At 39.1% G+C, this 16,698-nt stretch overlaps 1 protein-coding gene across 5 annotated transcripts in view; it reads right to left on the reverse strand.

Annotated features, from left to right (window-relative positions):
- LOC107083923 (calmodulin-binding transcription activator 1-like) overlaps positions 1-16,698 on the reverse strand; it is a 401,719-nt gene that overhangs the window by 71,822 nt on the left and 313,199 nt on the right. For all 5 annotated transcript variants that reach the window (XM_015373494.1, XM_015373495.1, XM_015373493.1 and 2 more), the window contains one exon: positions 14,964-15,035. In XM_015373494.1, coding sequence (XP_015228980.1) covers positions 14,964-15,035 — 72 coding nt within the window. The remainder of the gene's footprint in view (positions 1-14,963; positions 15,036-16,698) is intronic.

A 16,698-nucleotide genomic window follows, 5' to 3' on the forward strand; every position in this document is an offset into this window, starting at 1 on the left:
CTTCCACTTTTACCAGAGTATTTTTTAACACAAGTATCTGTACTTTTACTCAAGTACGGAAAGTGAGTACTTTTGCCATCTCTGCTGCTTTGTGGCTGAGAGGTATCTGTAGAAATGTGTCCACTGAATAGTTTCAAAACAAACCTCCATACTGGGATTAAAATCAAGGGTATCTTGCTTGACTGTGGTTGTTCACTCCAATTGACTTTGATTGATTTCATTAATTTTTAACCTTTTCTATGCTCTAATCTTGACAATAACCCTAACTCTTTACTAGTTAATACCTCACCCTAACCATAAACTAAACCCAATTTACACCTTAGCTCTAAAATTAACCATTGGAAAAATAGGTCATGAAGACCAGCAAGTCCTCCCTTTATAACAACTGGTCCTTAATGTGATGGTGAAATTGCAAAAATGGTCCTCATGGTGATGCCCAGACAGGAGCAAACTCACTCACACATTTCTATTCAGATTCTATATTAACCCACTTGTAGTGTAGAAAACACAACAGAATTCAGAAGTACAAACACCCTCAAATGCTGAGACATGCGATAACAAATTCTTGTATAACATACAAATCAAATTCAGGGTTCATCTTGCAATCTGAGCCTCACAAACCCAATTCTGCTCTGCTGCCTATGCACCGTGTGTTTCATGCCTTTTCCATGTGAACGAATGGGGTCAGTATCGTCACATAAACATCATCCTTTGCTTTCCCCTCCTCCATTCTTCCACCCCCTTTCCTCTGTGAGTGGATGCTGAGCACTGGTGCATATCTACACAGGGATGGCAAGGGCACCAAGGAGAGAAAATCAATACTATATCTCACCACTAAGCACAATCCCAACCAAAAGCAGCTGGAGTTTGCAGGTTACTCCATAAACTGGATGGCTTCATCTGCTTGGCCACCGCTACAGTAATGCACTACAGCCCAATAGTCTGGGCCAGAACCTGCCAGACACAGAGGTGTATACACACATACACTCAAAAAGAAAGTACACACATACACAGAGACAAACACTCCCAGGGGTTTTGGAATTGCAACAGCAATGAGAAAAACTCTCGTGAGGCAAAAGCAGAGTTGACAAATACTCTCTCCTTCCGTCACATTGAAGGAAAAAGGCCTCTGGACCATTTAGCCCACCCTAGCTGTCCCTGTGTAAGGCCACATGTGCACACACATTCGCAGACGAGTCATAGGTTTACATCCAAACACTGAAACAGTCCCCAAAATACCTGTTCTAAAAATAACTGAGGGGAAACAGAAGTAGGGGTATTATGATTGCACGCACGTCCTGCTTGGTCCCACCAAGGAAGGGGAAGAGACTAATGATTTTCCTGGTGCAAGCAATTAAAAAACTATTTGTCACCTGCCAGGCTGCATATGACGTTAGGAGTCTTGGCAGAGAAGCAACACCACGTAAAGAGAAACATACACACACACATAAAAGTGGGTTGCACCATGAAGTGGGTGTATAGAGATAAAATTATGTTTTTGAAACAGTTGAAGCTGGGATGTGAAAAAAGGAAGCAGGGAAAAAAATTAAGTAAGGACAGAGGAGACAGAGGTTCCAGAAGATGGGACGACATGGGGATAAAAGGCAGATTTATTTGGGCAGGTTAATACAGGCCAGTCAGAACCTCAGACAGCACACTGCCATCAGGAAGTCATGTAATATTTAAAACGCAGCCAGTAAAAGTCATTCTCCTGCTGCTCGGCTTCCGGCTAAAATCGAAATGTATATTTCAACGACCCTTCTCAAACGTTATCAGCATAAACAGAAAAGAAAAGTTCTGCTACATACCTGTAAATTCTGCCATGTCTGGCTAGATCACACTTTTTTGGCCCCCCGAACAGCGCAAAATGTGCTTTATACTGAGCTGCTGAAATCAGTTTTATATATCTTTAGAAGAAAAGAAAAATATTTGGACTGACAAGAAAATCTAAATTTTTACAATGTTTCGCAGTTTCGTAAGACAACAACCCCAAACCATCCCTTGTTAGTTCAAAGATCAGTTTCAGCTGAAATATTGTAATTCCATTAAGAAAGGTAATAATTTTCATTGTTGCTGTGTTGTGCCATGTTGGAGTGCGTCAGGAGGTAGATTTGTTATCTGTATACTGTGTGAGGTTTAAGATTCCACACAATGGGCACTAAGGCTGACTAATATATTACACAATTTCCTAAAAAACGTACTGCACCATGCTACACAACAAAAATACTCTGCTCTTGTGCAATGGGGGAAAATAAATATTTTTTAAAGATAGCATTATACCTTCCTTTGCAGTATAGACATCCCCAGATCTTGCTTCAAGTGGCTGCCTGGCCACTGCAATTTAAGAGGCAGCTCGTTAACATTAGGTGATTTGCGCTGCTCATTTGCTCCCTCTCATCTCCACCAAATGATATTATCCTCTACTTCTAATCTTCTAATTCTAATCGCCATTCTCGGAGCACCCTGTCACCTCTTGTTTCCCTCCCCTTCCGCCACATCAGTTCTACCAGGCTCGCTTCCTTCCACCTCCTCGCTGGCTAGAGTGGGCGTATTTTGAAACGGGGGAGAGCAGACGGAGATGGGAGCAGAGCTCTACCACTGAAGGGTGTTCATGCATTTGAGTTCAGTATGGAATGTACTCACTTCAGAAAAAACTAAAAGAAGGCTGACTCTGAAGGCTGAATGTGCCCTCGCAGTAACTTTTTCCTGGGTTAAAAAAGAAGAGCTTTGCTTTTGTTTTCTTACAATTTATAGAGGAGAAACAGATCAACAATGTTAAGGATTTAGTCCAGTATTGCAAAATAAAAACAAATGAAGAGGTGGAATGGAGGTGGGGGTTGACTGGTAGAGAAATGGTAAAGAAAAAGTGAAAAAAGCAAAAGCACATATTTTAACCATTTTACATCTGAGAAACAAATAGTCAATGTTTTTGCATCATAACCAAATACTGTTGAGCCCTGTTTGACTTTACTTTCTCTTCAGCTAGATAACTGATTGAGCTACATTGGCTGAGCTTTTTTTTATGTATATCGTTCTAAACACAAGGCTATATCTTTATCGGTAATCCAGAGAGAAATCAGCCTATTTTAAAGCAAAATGCAAGTACCCTCAGAGACACAAATTTCCACAATGAAATTGGCAATTATAGAAATTTCAATCAGAGCTGGTTAAAGTGGTGGCTGGTTAAAGGGGAGCTGAGATCAATAACTGACTGAATGCAAAGTGGCTCCAGTGACTCCAGTCTTGCAAAACTCAGCTTTCATAGCAACACCTTTCTGCTGATCTTAATTGTTGCTCAATGCTCTCCCAATCTTCTGCCTTCACTTCACCATCCTGCCTCATCCCTCCCTCACATCCAAGTGATTTTGTCGGTATGTCGGGCCTCATCCACAACTAATTGGGGCTCAGAGGAGTAATCAGGGCAGGACAAATCAGACAGTTCTGGTCATTAGCTGCGACCAGTGTTCTCTGGGAAGCTGGGAGCCACGTGCGCAGCTCTGCCATCACGCCTGAGCGTGCAAAAATGACACAGGCAGACTAAGGGCTCGACATGAGCAAGAAGCAGCATAGCCTTGTGACACAGATTGTTTTTGGTTGCTTTATGAAACACACACACAGATTAATAAATCACAATAAAGGCCTAAGAATTTCAGGGTAGACATATAAATAAATATCACCCTGAGCATACAATTGATTCTGTAGATATCATTTTCTATAGAGGAAAAGATAAAAATAGAGTTGATGAAAAATAGATAGTACAGAATACATGGAGGAAAACAATTTTAGATGCTGATAAAGACTTGAGTCTGATGTAGAGGTTAAATGTACAATGGAATGCAACAGAAGGCTTTAAATAAAAAGTATGTTATGTGTTAGAATAGCCCACTGGATTAGAGAGTTCTTCATAGGAAAGAATATGAATTACTATTTTTTTAAAAGCTGCAAAAAGTCAGACTTCAAATATCCAGAGCTTAGAAAGTAAAACCTCAAAATAGTTGCTACTGTAACTGTGGCATAAGGTAGTTCTAAATACCTTTTTTATTAAGGGGGATTAAAAAAAAGATGCACATGACACTTAAGTTGCAATAAAGATAATAAACACCATGCATAACTTTTATTTTCCTTTACAAGTATATCTTTAATTATAACAGTTTTAATAACTAATAAAATGGGGGGGGAATGGTCAAATTTGCGATTTAGGCTTTGGTCCAGTCTGTGTTTTTCTTAAACAGAAGGCAAATACGACTATCATGTAGGGTATTGGTGTCAATAACAAAACTGAAGTCACAATTGAAAACATGTTGATGGCTACTCTTACTGAAAGAGGAGCAGGACTCTGGAGCAGAATGAATGTCAATTTGCCTTACTGGCAGAGCCTTAACCTTTCAGGAGAACTGAATTATTTAAGAACCACATACCTGTTGGGGGACTGTTTTTCAATCTGGACCAAGGCCGGTTAGGAGGCTGCATGAGCCTTTGGCCACGCATGCCTCCTTGGCTGCAGAGGGAAAATGGCAAGACAAATGCGATGGGGGATTTGTGATAATTGGCCGTGCTGGTGGGCCAGGCAACGAGCCTACAGAAAAGGTCGCGGGCACTAAGGAACAGATCAGACTGCCATAAAGAGAGAAGGCTCAGTATGCCTCCAGAGCTTTACCCAACTTCTCTCTCTCTTTCATTGTATTGAAACAGGGTGCATCAGCTGGGGCACTGATAATTAAGCAGGCTAGTGACATTCTGTTTGTTTGGAGGAGACACGGCCCAAAGTCACTGCTTTGGGAACAAACTAGGTTAAAACTAATCAAATGATTTTTAAAGTGTTTAGAGAAGATGGAAAAGTTTAGAAATAAATGCACAGGATGGAGAGGAGTAATGTTTGCATGATAGCGCATAATGAGAGGAAGACGGAGACATTGGAGCCACAGGGACGTGGCTCACACCCCAACATGCTCCTGAAACAGCTGTTCTCCTCATGGTAGAGAAAGAAGGGGATGCCAAAAGCAGCATGCTGCTGAGGCCTCTATGGTCTCCCACCATAGAGCAGCAATAGAGCTCCAAAATCTAAAACACAAACACAAGGATGTACAGACACTGACAGGTAGGCAAATACACAAGCATGTACCACCACCTGTTCTTATTCAGTCCAGCGTTGAAGTTCTGGTATCAACGGTAATGTTGACTAAAGTTAAAGTCATACACTATAAATCTGAAACCCTTCTCCACTGAGGTGCATTTCCATTTGATGCAAACAACAGCCTGCATAGCTAAAGGCAATTATATTTCTGCAGCCTCCGTTTGCCCCGAGGTTTCAGACAGCCAGTCAAAACCTCGCCAGGCTTTACCGATTCTCTACCCTCTCAGTGAAATCAACAGAACAGTGCCCGGCCTCATTCATGATTTATCTTTGTGAAATATTCATTGTGTTGCCTTGCATAGTTTGGACGCATCTGATGTGCATCTGGACCTGACAGCTCTGCTCCGTCATCACACATCACCTGAACCATTCTGAGTCAGGCACCTGTCTTCCAGCGCTCAGCACAGAGGCAACTCAACTGAAAGAATAGAGGACTCTGATAGATATAAAATATCCATCTGTCTGCCTTTAGCCTGCAGGCATGGACCGCTTTGGATATCCTGCCAGCGCACCTTAACGATGGACCCGCAGAGCAAAGCAGCTTCTCAACATTTCTTATTCAATTAGTCAGACGAGAGAGGCCTCTGTCTTTTCTGGAGCAGAGGTGTGAAGCAAGATGAGCACACATGTTGGTCCCTGTTCATGATCTGCTGACTGGTTTTAGGTAGTTTGATAAAGTAATACAGCACAACAGTCAGGAATAGGGGGGAAAAGGGAAAGAAAAAATGTGCACAATGTTTCAGCACCATGGACAGCAGTGCTCAGCTTAGAGCGCTAAAGGCTCTTCTTCATCACAAAGTTATCATTCTGCCTGTCCAATTAGGTAACCTTTGAATTAGTCTATGAATTAAAATTGCTGAAATACTGTCTGATAGTAGTGAAATGATCAGGAGGACAACAGTGACAAGTCATTTTCCAACATAATGCTAATTCAAGTAGTTCCAAAGTCATTATAGTCCGAAGGACTAATGTAATAGGAAAAATGTAACTGCAGTGAATGATGGTATTATTAATGTATTCATATGAGACAGACTAGAGCAAAGTGGCCTAAGCTGCAAGGGGTAAGACGGGGAAAGTGATAGCTCTGAAGAAACAAGGTCGTCAGCATTCCCTCCTGCCTTACGAGTCATTTCATTATCTCATTCCTCTCTCCTCCTCTTTAAAAGTAGGGAAAGCAGGGATAGGCTATTGACCCCTCTCTGTGTTCAAGTCAGGCAGCAGGAAAAATGAAGTTTTTCCTTAGAACCACCCTCCATAATAATATCATAATTATCCTCCACCTTTGTGGCCCTGCAAGGTAGCACAAGAACACTTTGCTGTCTGTTTTGAAGTAGAGCCACGAGCCAAAACCTACATGCGATTAGCACTAAACAAGAGAAAGGGACTACCAAATCAGTCAGTGGCTCATGGACATACAGTTTTTTTCTTCTTTATTTTGATTCTAAAAAAAAAAAAAACAATATCCTGGAAAACGTAATTTGTCATCAGTATCTATTGATACATTTTAATTCATTGATTTATTTAAGACAAACTAATGTATTTCAAGCACTTACTGTACTTCTGCTAAATTTGATAATTACCCCCTGCAGCTAAATCAAATCCAAGTAAGAGTTTCCTACAATTACCCTTTAAAATGAATGTTTCTATGTCAAACATCAACACTGAAAAAGTATTTTCAAGTACTGTGCAGTGTGTTTTGTCAAAGTTGGTCATTCTTTTGCATGAATGACAGCATGAATGTGGTGTAATGAAATTATTTTATACCTCTCCAATATCCTCCAGATGTGACGTTAATCCCCCACCAAGCAAAATAAAATTTTAGATGTAGTAAGGTAATTGATACCTTGTAAATCTCCCATACAACAGTTATACCTGATGCTTACACAACATTTTCTGCTAAGCCCTTTTCCTTTCACACAACCTTCTATTAATATGCTTGGATCTACAGTATCACCCTGAACAGCAAATGTTCAGGGTGAAACTTTAGCAAATGACTATTGTAGAGACTATCATTTACAGACTGCAACTGCTTGACCATACAGTAACCAGTGTTGTGTTTGTCGACGATGATGAAATTATTTTGTTGACGCTTCTTTTTTTTAATAATGGTAATGAGAACTGACGAGCTAAATGAGGATCTTTGATGATGAAAACATGACAACTCATGGGTTCTGTCAGACGTATTAAATGCATCACTGTGCTGTAACTTTTTAGACAAGCTAAGAAGTATAAGCTGTGCTGCTGCATCCTGTTTGGACCACAGATGGACCTCGGCAGCAGCTGCAGGGGTGAAATAAGCCGGAATGGTCTTGTACTGCATGCTTAACTTCTTCCAAATAAGCTTGTGCAGAAATGTGTCTCGAGAAATGTGCATGTCCTCAGTCTGTGCTTTACGCTCCACAGTCATGATTCGCTCTCAGCAGCATTGCACTTCCTGCTCTTGCTTCTTAATAAACTATGTGGCTGATCACAAAGAATCCTTTTGTCTAACTATCGATATTTTATTTCTTCCAGCTCACAACAGGTGATGCTAAACATTCTTTATTTTCTACCAAAAGGAATCACTAAAATATATCCAAAGAAAATATTTATTTGCACACTTACTATCTTTATATAAAGACCCAGATAAAAAGGTAAATAGACCTTTGAATATGTCTTTCTCATAGTTATTGTTCCTATCTATTTCAATATAATGCAAATGTTTTCCTTGTGTTGTGATTAAAACATTTTTTTGGTGAATATTTTTAAAACTTTCAGTAAGCACATTCTTTAAATGTAGGTCCAGATTAAAATTCCATTACAAGGCAATTATGTAGATTCTCTCTGTATTTTTTTATATTAAACCCCTGTGAATTTAAAGCTATTTTGACCCCAGAGCAGTGGTAACAAAGGGGCAAATTGAAGAAATAAAGCCAAAATTGCCAAAAAGAAAAGAAGACTGTTTTTGTTCTTGCAAAAACATTATTCAATGAAGATTGATTGATCTCTGTGTAATGCATAATTCAAAGTAAATCAGGAAGTGTTTGCTTTTGGATGGAAACCTTGTGTGTCTGAACCATTCCTTTCTTGTACATTTTGTCAGCTTGTCCGCAATTTTAACCACTGAGATCTGTTGAACTAGATTTAGCTATTATATACCCAACTTTTGTGACACAGTTCTGTATAAAGAAGGGCATTAATTCATAAAGAAGTTTATTTGAATTCTATTAATGAAAGTTTTCTGCCCAAAAGCAATAATGAACTGCACGGCAGCATTGTATACCCAGCAATTGTAGTATCCTGGCAAGAGCTGTCAGTCTGGTAAAGAATCTGGCTGTTATTCTAAATTTTACAGGTTAGCTGTTTTATGATGTGCAAAATAAAACTACACTAAAACCTTTCTGACTTTAGGCCGACTAAAACTGACTAAAACTATCACATATAGTAATGACTAACATGCAACTAAAACTAATAATGTTTTTTTGTCCCTAAAGACTAAAACTAAGACTAAATCTAAGGTGTCTGTCAAAAACAACACTGACGGTAACGTTACATTTCAGTAATGAAAACTTTTTATTTTATAAAGTATGATACTTTTAAACAAACAAAAAATGGGGCTCACAGTATCACTGAACTTTGATAGTTGATTTGTGAAATATCAAACTTCTAATGTCTCCCTGTAAGTATATATATTTAAACAGTCTTCCTTTTTAATTTATTTAAATCAGTTTTTTGTTTAAATTCAGATGTTCATAATGCACCTGCACATTACATTAATTCCTATCATGTTGTGCATTACATTGGCTGTATATGCACATTGCTGCTTCAGTTAAATAGATTTAGCATGAGAATATGTCATAGTAGGATTCATTTGCTTACTCCATTTTTTTATTTTGTGTTTTTGAAGGGGTCTATGGATCATGTTTCAGTTAAAAGCAAACCCGCACAGACCATTCCAGACAGATTTTCTTCGTAGCAGCAATTTGGGTTCATTGTTTTCAGCCCTGGATGTCTGCAGCAGTTCTTCTTTTTCTCTCTCGGTCATTTGCTGGGAATGGGCCAAACATTCTGAAAGGGTCTAATGCAGTCAGGAGGTGGAGGTGGTGCAGGTGGAGGATGAGCATATTGAGAGTGAGAGGTGAAAAGAACAAAGACAATGAATGGGCTGAGAGAAGACCCCCCTCACAGGTCTTTATTCCTGTCCCCTGTCTCATTACCCAGGCTTTGACTCAATAAAGAGTGGATGAGGAGTGGATAAAGAGGCATACACACCCCTGGTTAACCACCCCTCCCATGTTCCACAGAACACCTCTTACTAACTTTCCTCTGTCTGTCTTGCTTCTCCCTTTTTACACACACTGTGCTTCAATCTTTAAAATCTACCCCCCAACTCTGCTTCCTTTGTATTTTTTTTTCCAGCCAAACTTTTTAAAAGTTAACTCCATGTGACTCTTCCATTCACAGTCTGCCTCTACCCTTTCTGTCCTCTGCATTCCCTCCCTGTCGGTGCTGTGTAATAGGAGTTATTTTCATCCCTTTCTCTCCATGACTGTGGCTGCTGGATGGCTGAATATTTACATTTTTCACTCACTGCTGACCTTTCCCTGTTGCCGCTCTGGGAGCTCCAGTCTCCATGCAGCTATGATGTTGACAGACTACTGCCTGCAAATCTCATATGGACACAGCAAATGGTACATAGGGACCTAGGAACAGAGTCGCTTTAGAGCTTGGTGGAATTTGGAAAATGAGAGGGAGCAAGTGAAAAAGACACTGTAGCTGAGCTGCTTGCACTGGCTTCTGAGGACAGTGTTAGTGGTCCCCAGCTGCAGGAATCTGTATTCTAACTCCTGTGGTTTCTATTCCAAGGCTGTATGGTCTGACACTCATCACGTCCAAGAAAATGTAAGTCTTGTTCTCATAAAAGGCAATATATGTGAGAAAAGGCCTGTTTATGAGATTGTATTTGGCAGCTTTTTAAAAAAAAGAAAGTATGTCTTAGTTACACATCTGCAGCAGCTCAGAGCCTTGGGAGATTCAACAGGAGATTCACTGAGCTGTAAGATTGGTGACGACCAAGGATATCCTAAGCATTTTATATTTGTTGCTCCTTCATGGTAGAGGACAAACGAGGTGAATGCCCATTTTAAAGTTTAACAATTATTTGTGGGTGGGCAGTTTCCTTTGACATTGTTTGGGACAATTTTCCATAAATCGTAACACATCGTGAGGACCATCTATTCTAATGAGAAACAATGCCTGGTCCCCATCAGTACATCTGCTATTTTAGGGTTAGGTTTTAGGTGCAGGACTGTGTAAATTGAGTTTAGGTTGGGGTTAGGATTTGGTGTGAACCCGTAATGGTTAGATTTAGGGTAAAGGTCACGGTTAGGCAGTAAAAATGTATTAGAAATGAATGGAAGTTAAAAGAAAGGGTCAGCAAGGATGGAGAAACGTGATTGTGTATGTGTGCTGAAATGAAGATTGTACCATGACCCTGAGTGATCCCAAAACTCATTGCACTGGGTTTGAATATGTTTTTTTCTATGTTTGAGTGTCCCAGTGGACAGAGAAACTCACTACTCAGTACTTGGCTCTTTACTAAGCTTCCACACTTTTTCTGTATGGGTTCACAAATATTATTTCCAAGATAGCCATGAAAATATGTTGATCGCACAACCTTGCACCATTTTTATTAATGGAGAACAGTTGTGTGAAAGTTTAGTTTTTAAGATCTGGATATGTTTTTTTTATCTCTCAAAACCCACAGGGTCCACAAGATCCACAGATTAAAAGTAATCCGTAAATAATATTTTTTCATGATGAAAGAGTCACCAGTCTCACTATTTTTTAATAGATTTTTAAGTTATTTCAGGTTTATAAATTCTACATTTTGTTATATACACTGTTTCTGGAAAAAAGTGGAACAATACTTGCTTTATAAATGTTTTGTGTCCATCAAAATGCTCGCACAATTTGCTGAAATTTGGGGACACTGGTGACACCAAAAGTTAAAAGCCCCACAGCTCTGGAACTGTTGTAGCTAAAGGTCTGAAATTTTCTGAATTTGTGGTTGACATGATGTAGAACAAATGTAATGCAATGAGACATGGCTATTCTCAAGCATGTCTTTATTAAAAAAGACCTATTAATAAAAAAAAAAAAAATCTTTATATTTTCAGAAACTAGAAGGCTAATGGTAATAATTAATTATAATATTTTACTTGGGTAATTTGGACTTACAGTTCCTAAGTTATTTGCTTTTCCATTTGGGTATGCAAAATAGACAAGGATTACTTCAATTGAGGTGGGTGTAAGAGCTTTGCTAGCACATTTACACTCACCGGCCACTTTATTAGGTACACCTGTCCAACTGCTCGTTAACACTTAATTTCTAAGCAGCCAATCACATGGTGGCAACTCAGTGCATTTAGGCATGTAGACATGGTCAAGACAATCTCCTGCAGTTCAAACCGAGCATCAGTATGGGGAAGAAAGGTGATATGAGTGACTTTGAACGTGGCATGATTGTTGGTGCCAGAAGGGCTGGTCTGAGTATTTCAGAAACTGCTGATCTACTGGGATTTTCACGCACAACCATCTCTAGGGTTTACAGAGAATGGTCCGAAAAAGAAAAAACATCCAGTGAGCGGCAGTTCTGTGGGCGGAAATGCCTTGTTGATGCCAGAGGTCAGAGGAGAATGGCCAGACTGGTTCGAGCTGATAGAAGGGCAACAGTGACTCAAATAACCACCCGTTACAACCAAGGTGGGCAGAAGAGCATCTCTGAACGCACAGTACGTCGAACTTTGAGGCAGATGGGCTACAGCAGCAGAAGACCACACCGGGTGCCACTCCTTTCAGCTAAGAACAGGAAACTGAGGCTACAATTTGCACAAGCTCATCGAAATTGGACAATAGAAGATTGGAAAAACGTTGCCTGGTCTGATGAGTCTCGATTTCTGCTGCGACATTCGGATGGTAGGGTCAGAATTTGGCGTCTACAACATGAAAGCATGGATCCATCCTGCCTTGTATCAACGGTTCAGGCTGGTGGTGGTGGTGTCATGGTGTGGGGAATATTTTCTTGGCACTCTTTGGGCCCCTTGGTACCAATTGAGCATCGTTGCAACGCCACAGCCTACCTGAGTATTGTTGCTGACCATGTCCATCCCTTTATGACCACAATGTACCCAACTTCTGATGGCTACTTTCAGCAGGATAATGCACCATGTCATAAAGCTGGAATCATCTCAGACTGGTTTCTTGAACATGACAATGAGTTCACTGTACTCAAATGAACTCCACAGTCACCAGATCTCAATCCAATAGAGCATCTTTGGGATGTGGTGGAACGGGAGATTCGCATCATGGATGTGCAGCCGACAAATCTGTGGCAACTGTGTGATGCCATCATGTCAATATGGACCAAACTCCCTGAGGAATGCTTCCAGCACCTTGTTGAATCTATGCCAGGAAGAATTGAGGCAGTTCTGAAGGCAAAAGAAGGTCCAACCCGTTACTAGCATTGGGTACCTAATAAAGTGGCCGGTGAGTGTATGTCCCTTGAACTAACTTGCACTTACACTTAATAAAATTGTAACAATTGTCTCAATGGTATTTCTTGAGCTATACCAATACAAACCAAATAATCAAGAAGTAATTGTTTATGCACAACCTAAAAGCTTGGACATCAATTTACTTTTAGCCCCGGTCACTCTCGGACACTCCTGAATTAAATCCTACCAAACTTTTTGCCCTTGGTGTAAACAAATGATTGTCTGTAATTCAGTCTCAGTGAAATGCATCTGTAAAATCCAATACCATTACAAACATTAGAGTTTAAAGCTGTAATTTGAAAAAATTTTAAACATTTCAAGGGTTACAGATGCTACATCAAAGTACATACTATTCAAATGTATGGGGCAAAGACATGACTGGAAGAAGACAGAGATTTAAAAGAATAAAAAAGATTTTTCTTTGAAACATTTCTTAATAACTCTAAACACACCGTCCAATAAATAAAACTTTATTACTTTTTGATATAATAAAATTATAATCAAGTGGATGCACAAAAGAGAAAGAAAAAAAAACAACATAATTAGATTTGCATACTGAAATACAAATGCTTGATAGGGGAACACACAGGACATAAAAGAGAAAAAATATATAATTTTTTAGGGATAATGTAGATTCTTTGTGTTATAATTTTTCCTTAAAGTAATATTATATCCAATCAGTTAAAAAAATGAAAACAGTTAATTTAACACAAATTTGAAACAAATTGATGCATTTTATATTTCCTTTTATTTTATCAATGTAAATCATGCCTAACACTTATTGTAGCTACCTGAAAACAACACCAATTACAACAAAATCTCTATGTAAGGAAAAGTGTGTTTTTGTTTTAAGATAACTTAAATACTATTATAATATTTCGATTAAATGCCCTTCACTTAGTCTAAATGGTGGCCTTACCTTGCATTTTGTAAATGTGGGGACTAATCGTTTTTCTGTGAAAACTTGTGTTTCTAATCCAGTGCAATAATTTCCACAACAAATCAGGTCCCTTTTTAAAGCAGTGCTGCCCTAAGGCAAGAAAATCACTACTATTCAGCATTGTTGGGAGGCTTTTTTGTCTTCTCCCTTGTGTTTTGCAGTTTCCCTTGGTACTCTGAATCTTTTATGAATTGCTGAAACAAATATATTGAAATTCATTATTTTTCCAGCAATTCTTTATCCAGAACATTTATCTCAATCCCATGAATAAGGGTGTTTCTTTATCTAGCCCTCTGTAGGATCTGTTACTAGACTATAAGTGTGTAAACTTTTCAGAAGTATTCAGACAGGTTGACCTTTTGACATAACAACCAAAGAAATTTTGTTTAGAAAGACGGAGCTAATGTGATGCAAAGCTGTGAACTGGAAGAGAAAGCATACATTTGTGAAACATTTTGTAGTATATTAGTGACTGAACATGTTGCTTATGTTTTGTTTCAAGGAACAGTGAATCCAGCTACCAAAAAAATTACTAACATGTAGAAACTTGACTTTTTAGTGTTTGAAATATAATACTCTACAACATTTTGCGTTCAAGCAATGGGTTTCTGTTGTGACTTTGTACACACTGGTATTGTGATAATGACTGCCATTCAGTGCAATGTGCAGCCCATTTGCTTGTCCATCACATAACGTCCCAATAAGACTAAAAGCGAGTTGACTTTAATGCCAAAAAATGAGTTTGAAGGAGTTTGAACAATTATGCAAGTTATCTAAAGTTAGTAAGACCTCATAAGCCCTTATTCTTGGTGCGTGTGCTTACAATCTTAAAACTGTGTGTCAGTGGCTCTATCATACACTCCCTAACTGTAATGATTGCTATGCTAAAGGAGAATGACGAGATGTATTGGGGGGGGATCAAAGGATTGCTATTTACAACCACTTTCAGGCTGCAGACTTGACGACCAACGGAACGCACCGTACTGTACAGGGAAAGCTCTTCCATCAGGCTTTTACTGCCCATCACTGCAGCTGTTAGGCAGGGGAGATGGCAGAGCTTTTAGCAGACTGAGATAGCGTCCTGCTGGACGGCTTGTATGGGCAATGCCATCAGAAAAGTGAATGACTGGGAAAGATAAGGGAAATGGAAGCCAGGGAGGGAAAAGGAAAGGAAGAAAGAGGGAGGTGGAGGAGGAATAAGTTGATGTCTGCCTGCTGGCTGTCAAAGGTAAACGCTTGGGCTTAATAGAAACTGATATCCGGTGACTCATTCAGGTTTTAGTGGATGGAAAGGAGAGTTTGGGAGTTAAATAAAACAGAGTGAGCCGTTGAGGACAAAAAGAGGGGTCCTTACCTGGAGCAGCCAGTAGCACCTGCGGTGGAATGTGGGGATGATAGAGGAGTGGACGTAGCAGCCATACAGACACTGGAGAGAGAGCGAAAAAGGAAACAGCATTACAGGAAGAAAGAGGCAATGGTTTGACCTCTCATCTGACCATGACATCTGGTACTTTTGAACCCACAACCTTTCCTTTCTATATCATATCTCCCAATAGAGCCATTGTTCTTGAAAACAAAGACTATCACCTTGAGGTGGACAAAGGGTGAGTTTAAACTATGAACTCTTGAGCTTATGTCCTCGTATTCTGCTTCTGACCTTGTATCTTTTCTTTTTATTCCTAAACTTATAACCAGCCTTTATCATATTTGTATTATAGTACTTTAACTTGTTGTAGAGGATTTGATTACCCCCCCCAAAAAAAAAGAAATCAAATCAGATCTTATAACTGAAGATGTGTGGAATCTTACAAAATTTTTATTTTTGGGTTCTAGCTACACAAAGACACAATGATGTGTAATAGATGAAGGTGTTGTCAGGTACAGTCAGCTTCTACCAAAAAGCTGGGTTGTGTCATTATTCTTAGGCTGTCTCTGTCAAAGCTACAAAAATCATTACTGTCCTTTTCATAAACTTTGCACCAACAGCAGAAAGCTTTCAACCATGAAAAAATACAACATCAAATTTATAAAGCATCTAACACAGCAGCACAGCAGCAATGTTGTGTAAAGGTATTAAACAGACAAGATCTAGAGAAGTTTGTCCCTGCCTGTGCCTTATCGGGATTAAGAAGCTTCAACATCTGCAGCTATTCAGTTTGACTGTTCATGCCCTAGTAAAGTTATTATTGTTTAAACAAAGTAAAATCAAGTTGTCAGAAATGAGTACATTCATTATTAGGATAAATGTTAGTTTTATGTTTGCCTTGTAAGGATGTATTAGACACCCAATTTAATAAAGTAGCTGGCATTAAAGGCTCTCCTCAAAGTCCTGATATTAAACCTGTGAACAAAGCTTAAAAGGAAAAATAATAACTGCATACACAAAATTCTGCAAATAAAAGTTGCTATTTTTCTTACCGCCCCCATTAATAATGGAGGATATATGCATATAACTAAATCATGTATTTATACTTTTTGACCCTGCATGTATTAGAAATAAGTATTTTGATGGCTGTGTACTCAGTTCTTGTTTCCAAATAATAATTGTAAACTGGAAATATAAACTGAATCAAAATACCAAAATTAATAACATCATGTATACATCATGTTTATGATGTATACTTTTACATGGAACATTATAAATGAAGATCTAAAGACTTTCTGAAAGAGTGTCTACTTAAAGGAACAAAACAAATACAACAATAGCTGATTTTATTACCCCAATTCTGGCTAAATCTTGTCCTGCTTTAAAAGACCTCTTAACAAATACACCCTGCAAAAGAGCCCAAAGCATAACTGAAGTGCAGTGTTATTAATATCCTTATCGTAAACAGATAATACTACGTCTTGGGGCTCATTACTGTGGAAAGAGCAAGGCAGGACTGATAACACCCCCTGGTATCTGGCAAAGAGGCCAGGAGACATTCTTCAGCAGCCAGAAGGAGAGGTGAGTGCAGTAAACCATCACACACGGAGAAAGAGGAGCACAGCTGCAGTGCATTCTTCTGTTTTCTCCCCACCTCAGACCTTTATTAGTTTTATGATCTTGACCCCACGACTTGATCAGGGAGCTTTTTATACATATATAT

Source organism: Cyprinodon variegatus, unplaced genomic scaffold (assembly GCF_000732505.1).
Source record: "Cyprinodon variegatus isolate N-32 unplaced genomic scaffold, C_variegatus-1.0 Scaffold87, whole genome shotgun sequence".
NCBI classification, from domain to species: domain Eukaryota; kingdom Metazoa; phylum Chordata; class Actinopteri; order Cyprinodontiformes; family Cyprinodontidae; genus Cyprinodon; species Cyprinodon variegatus.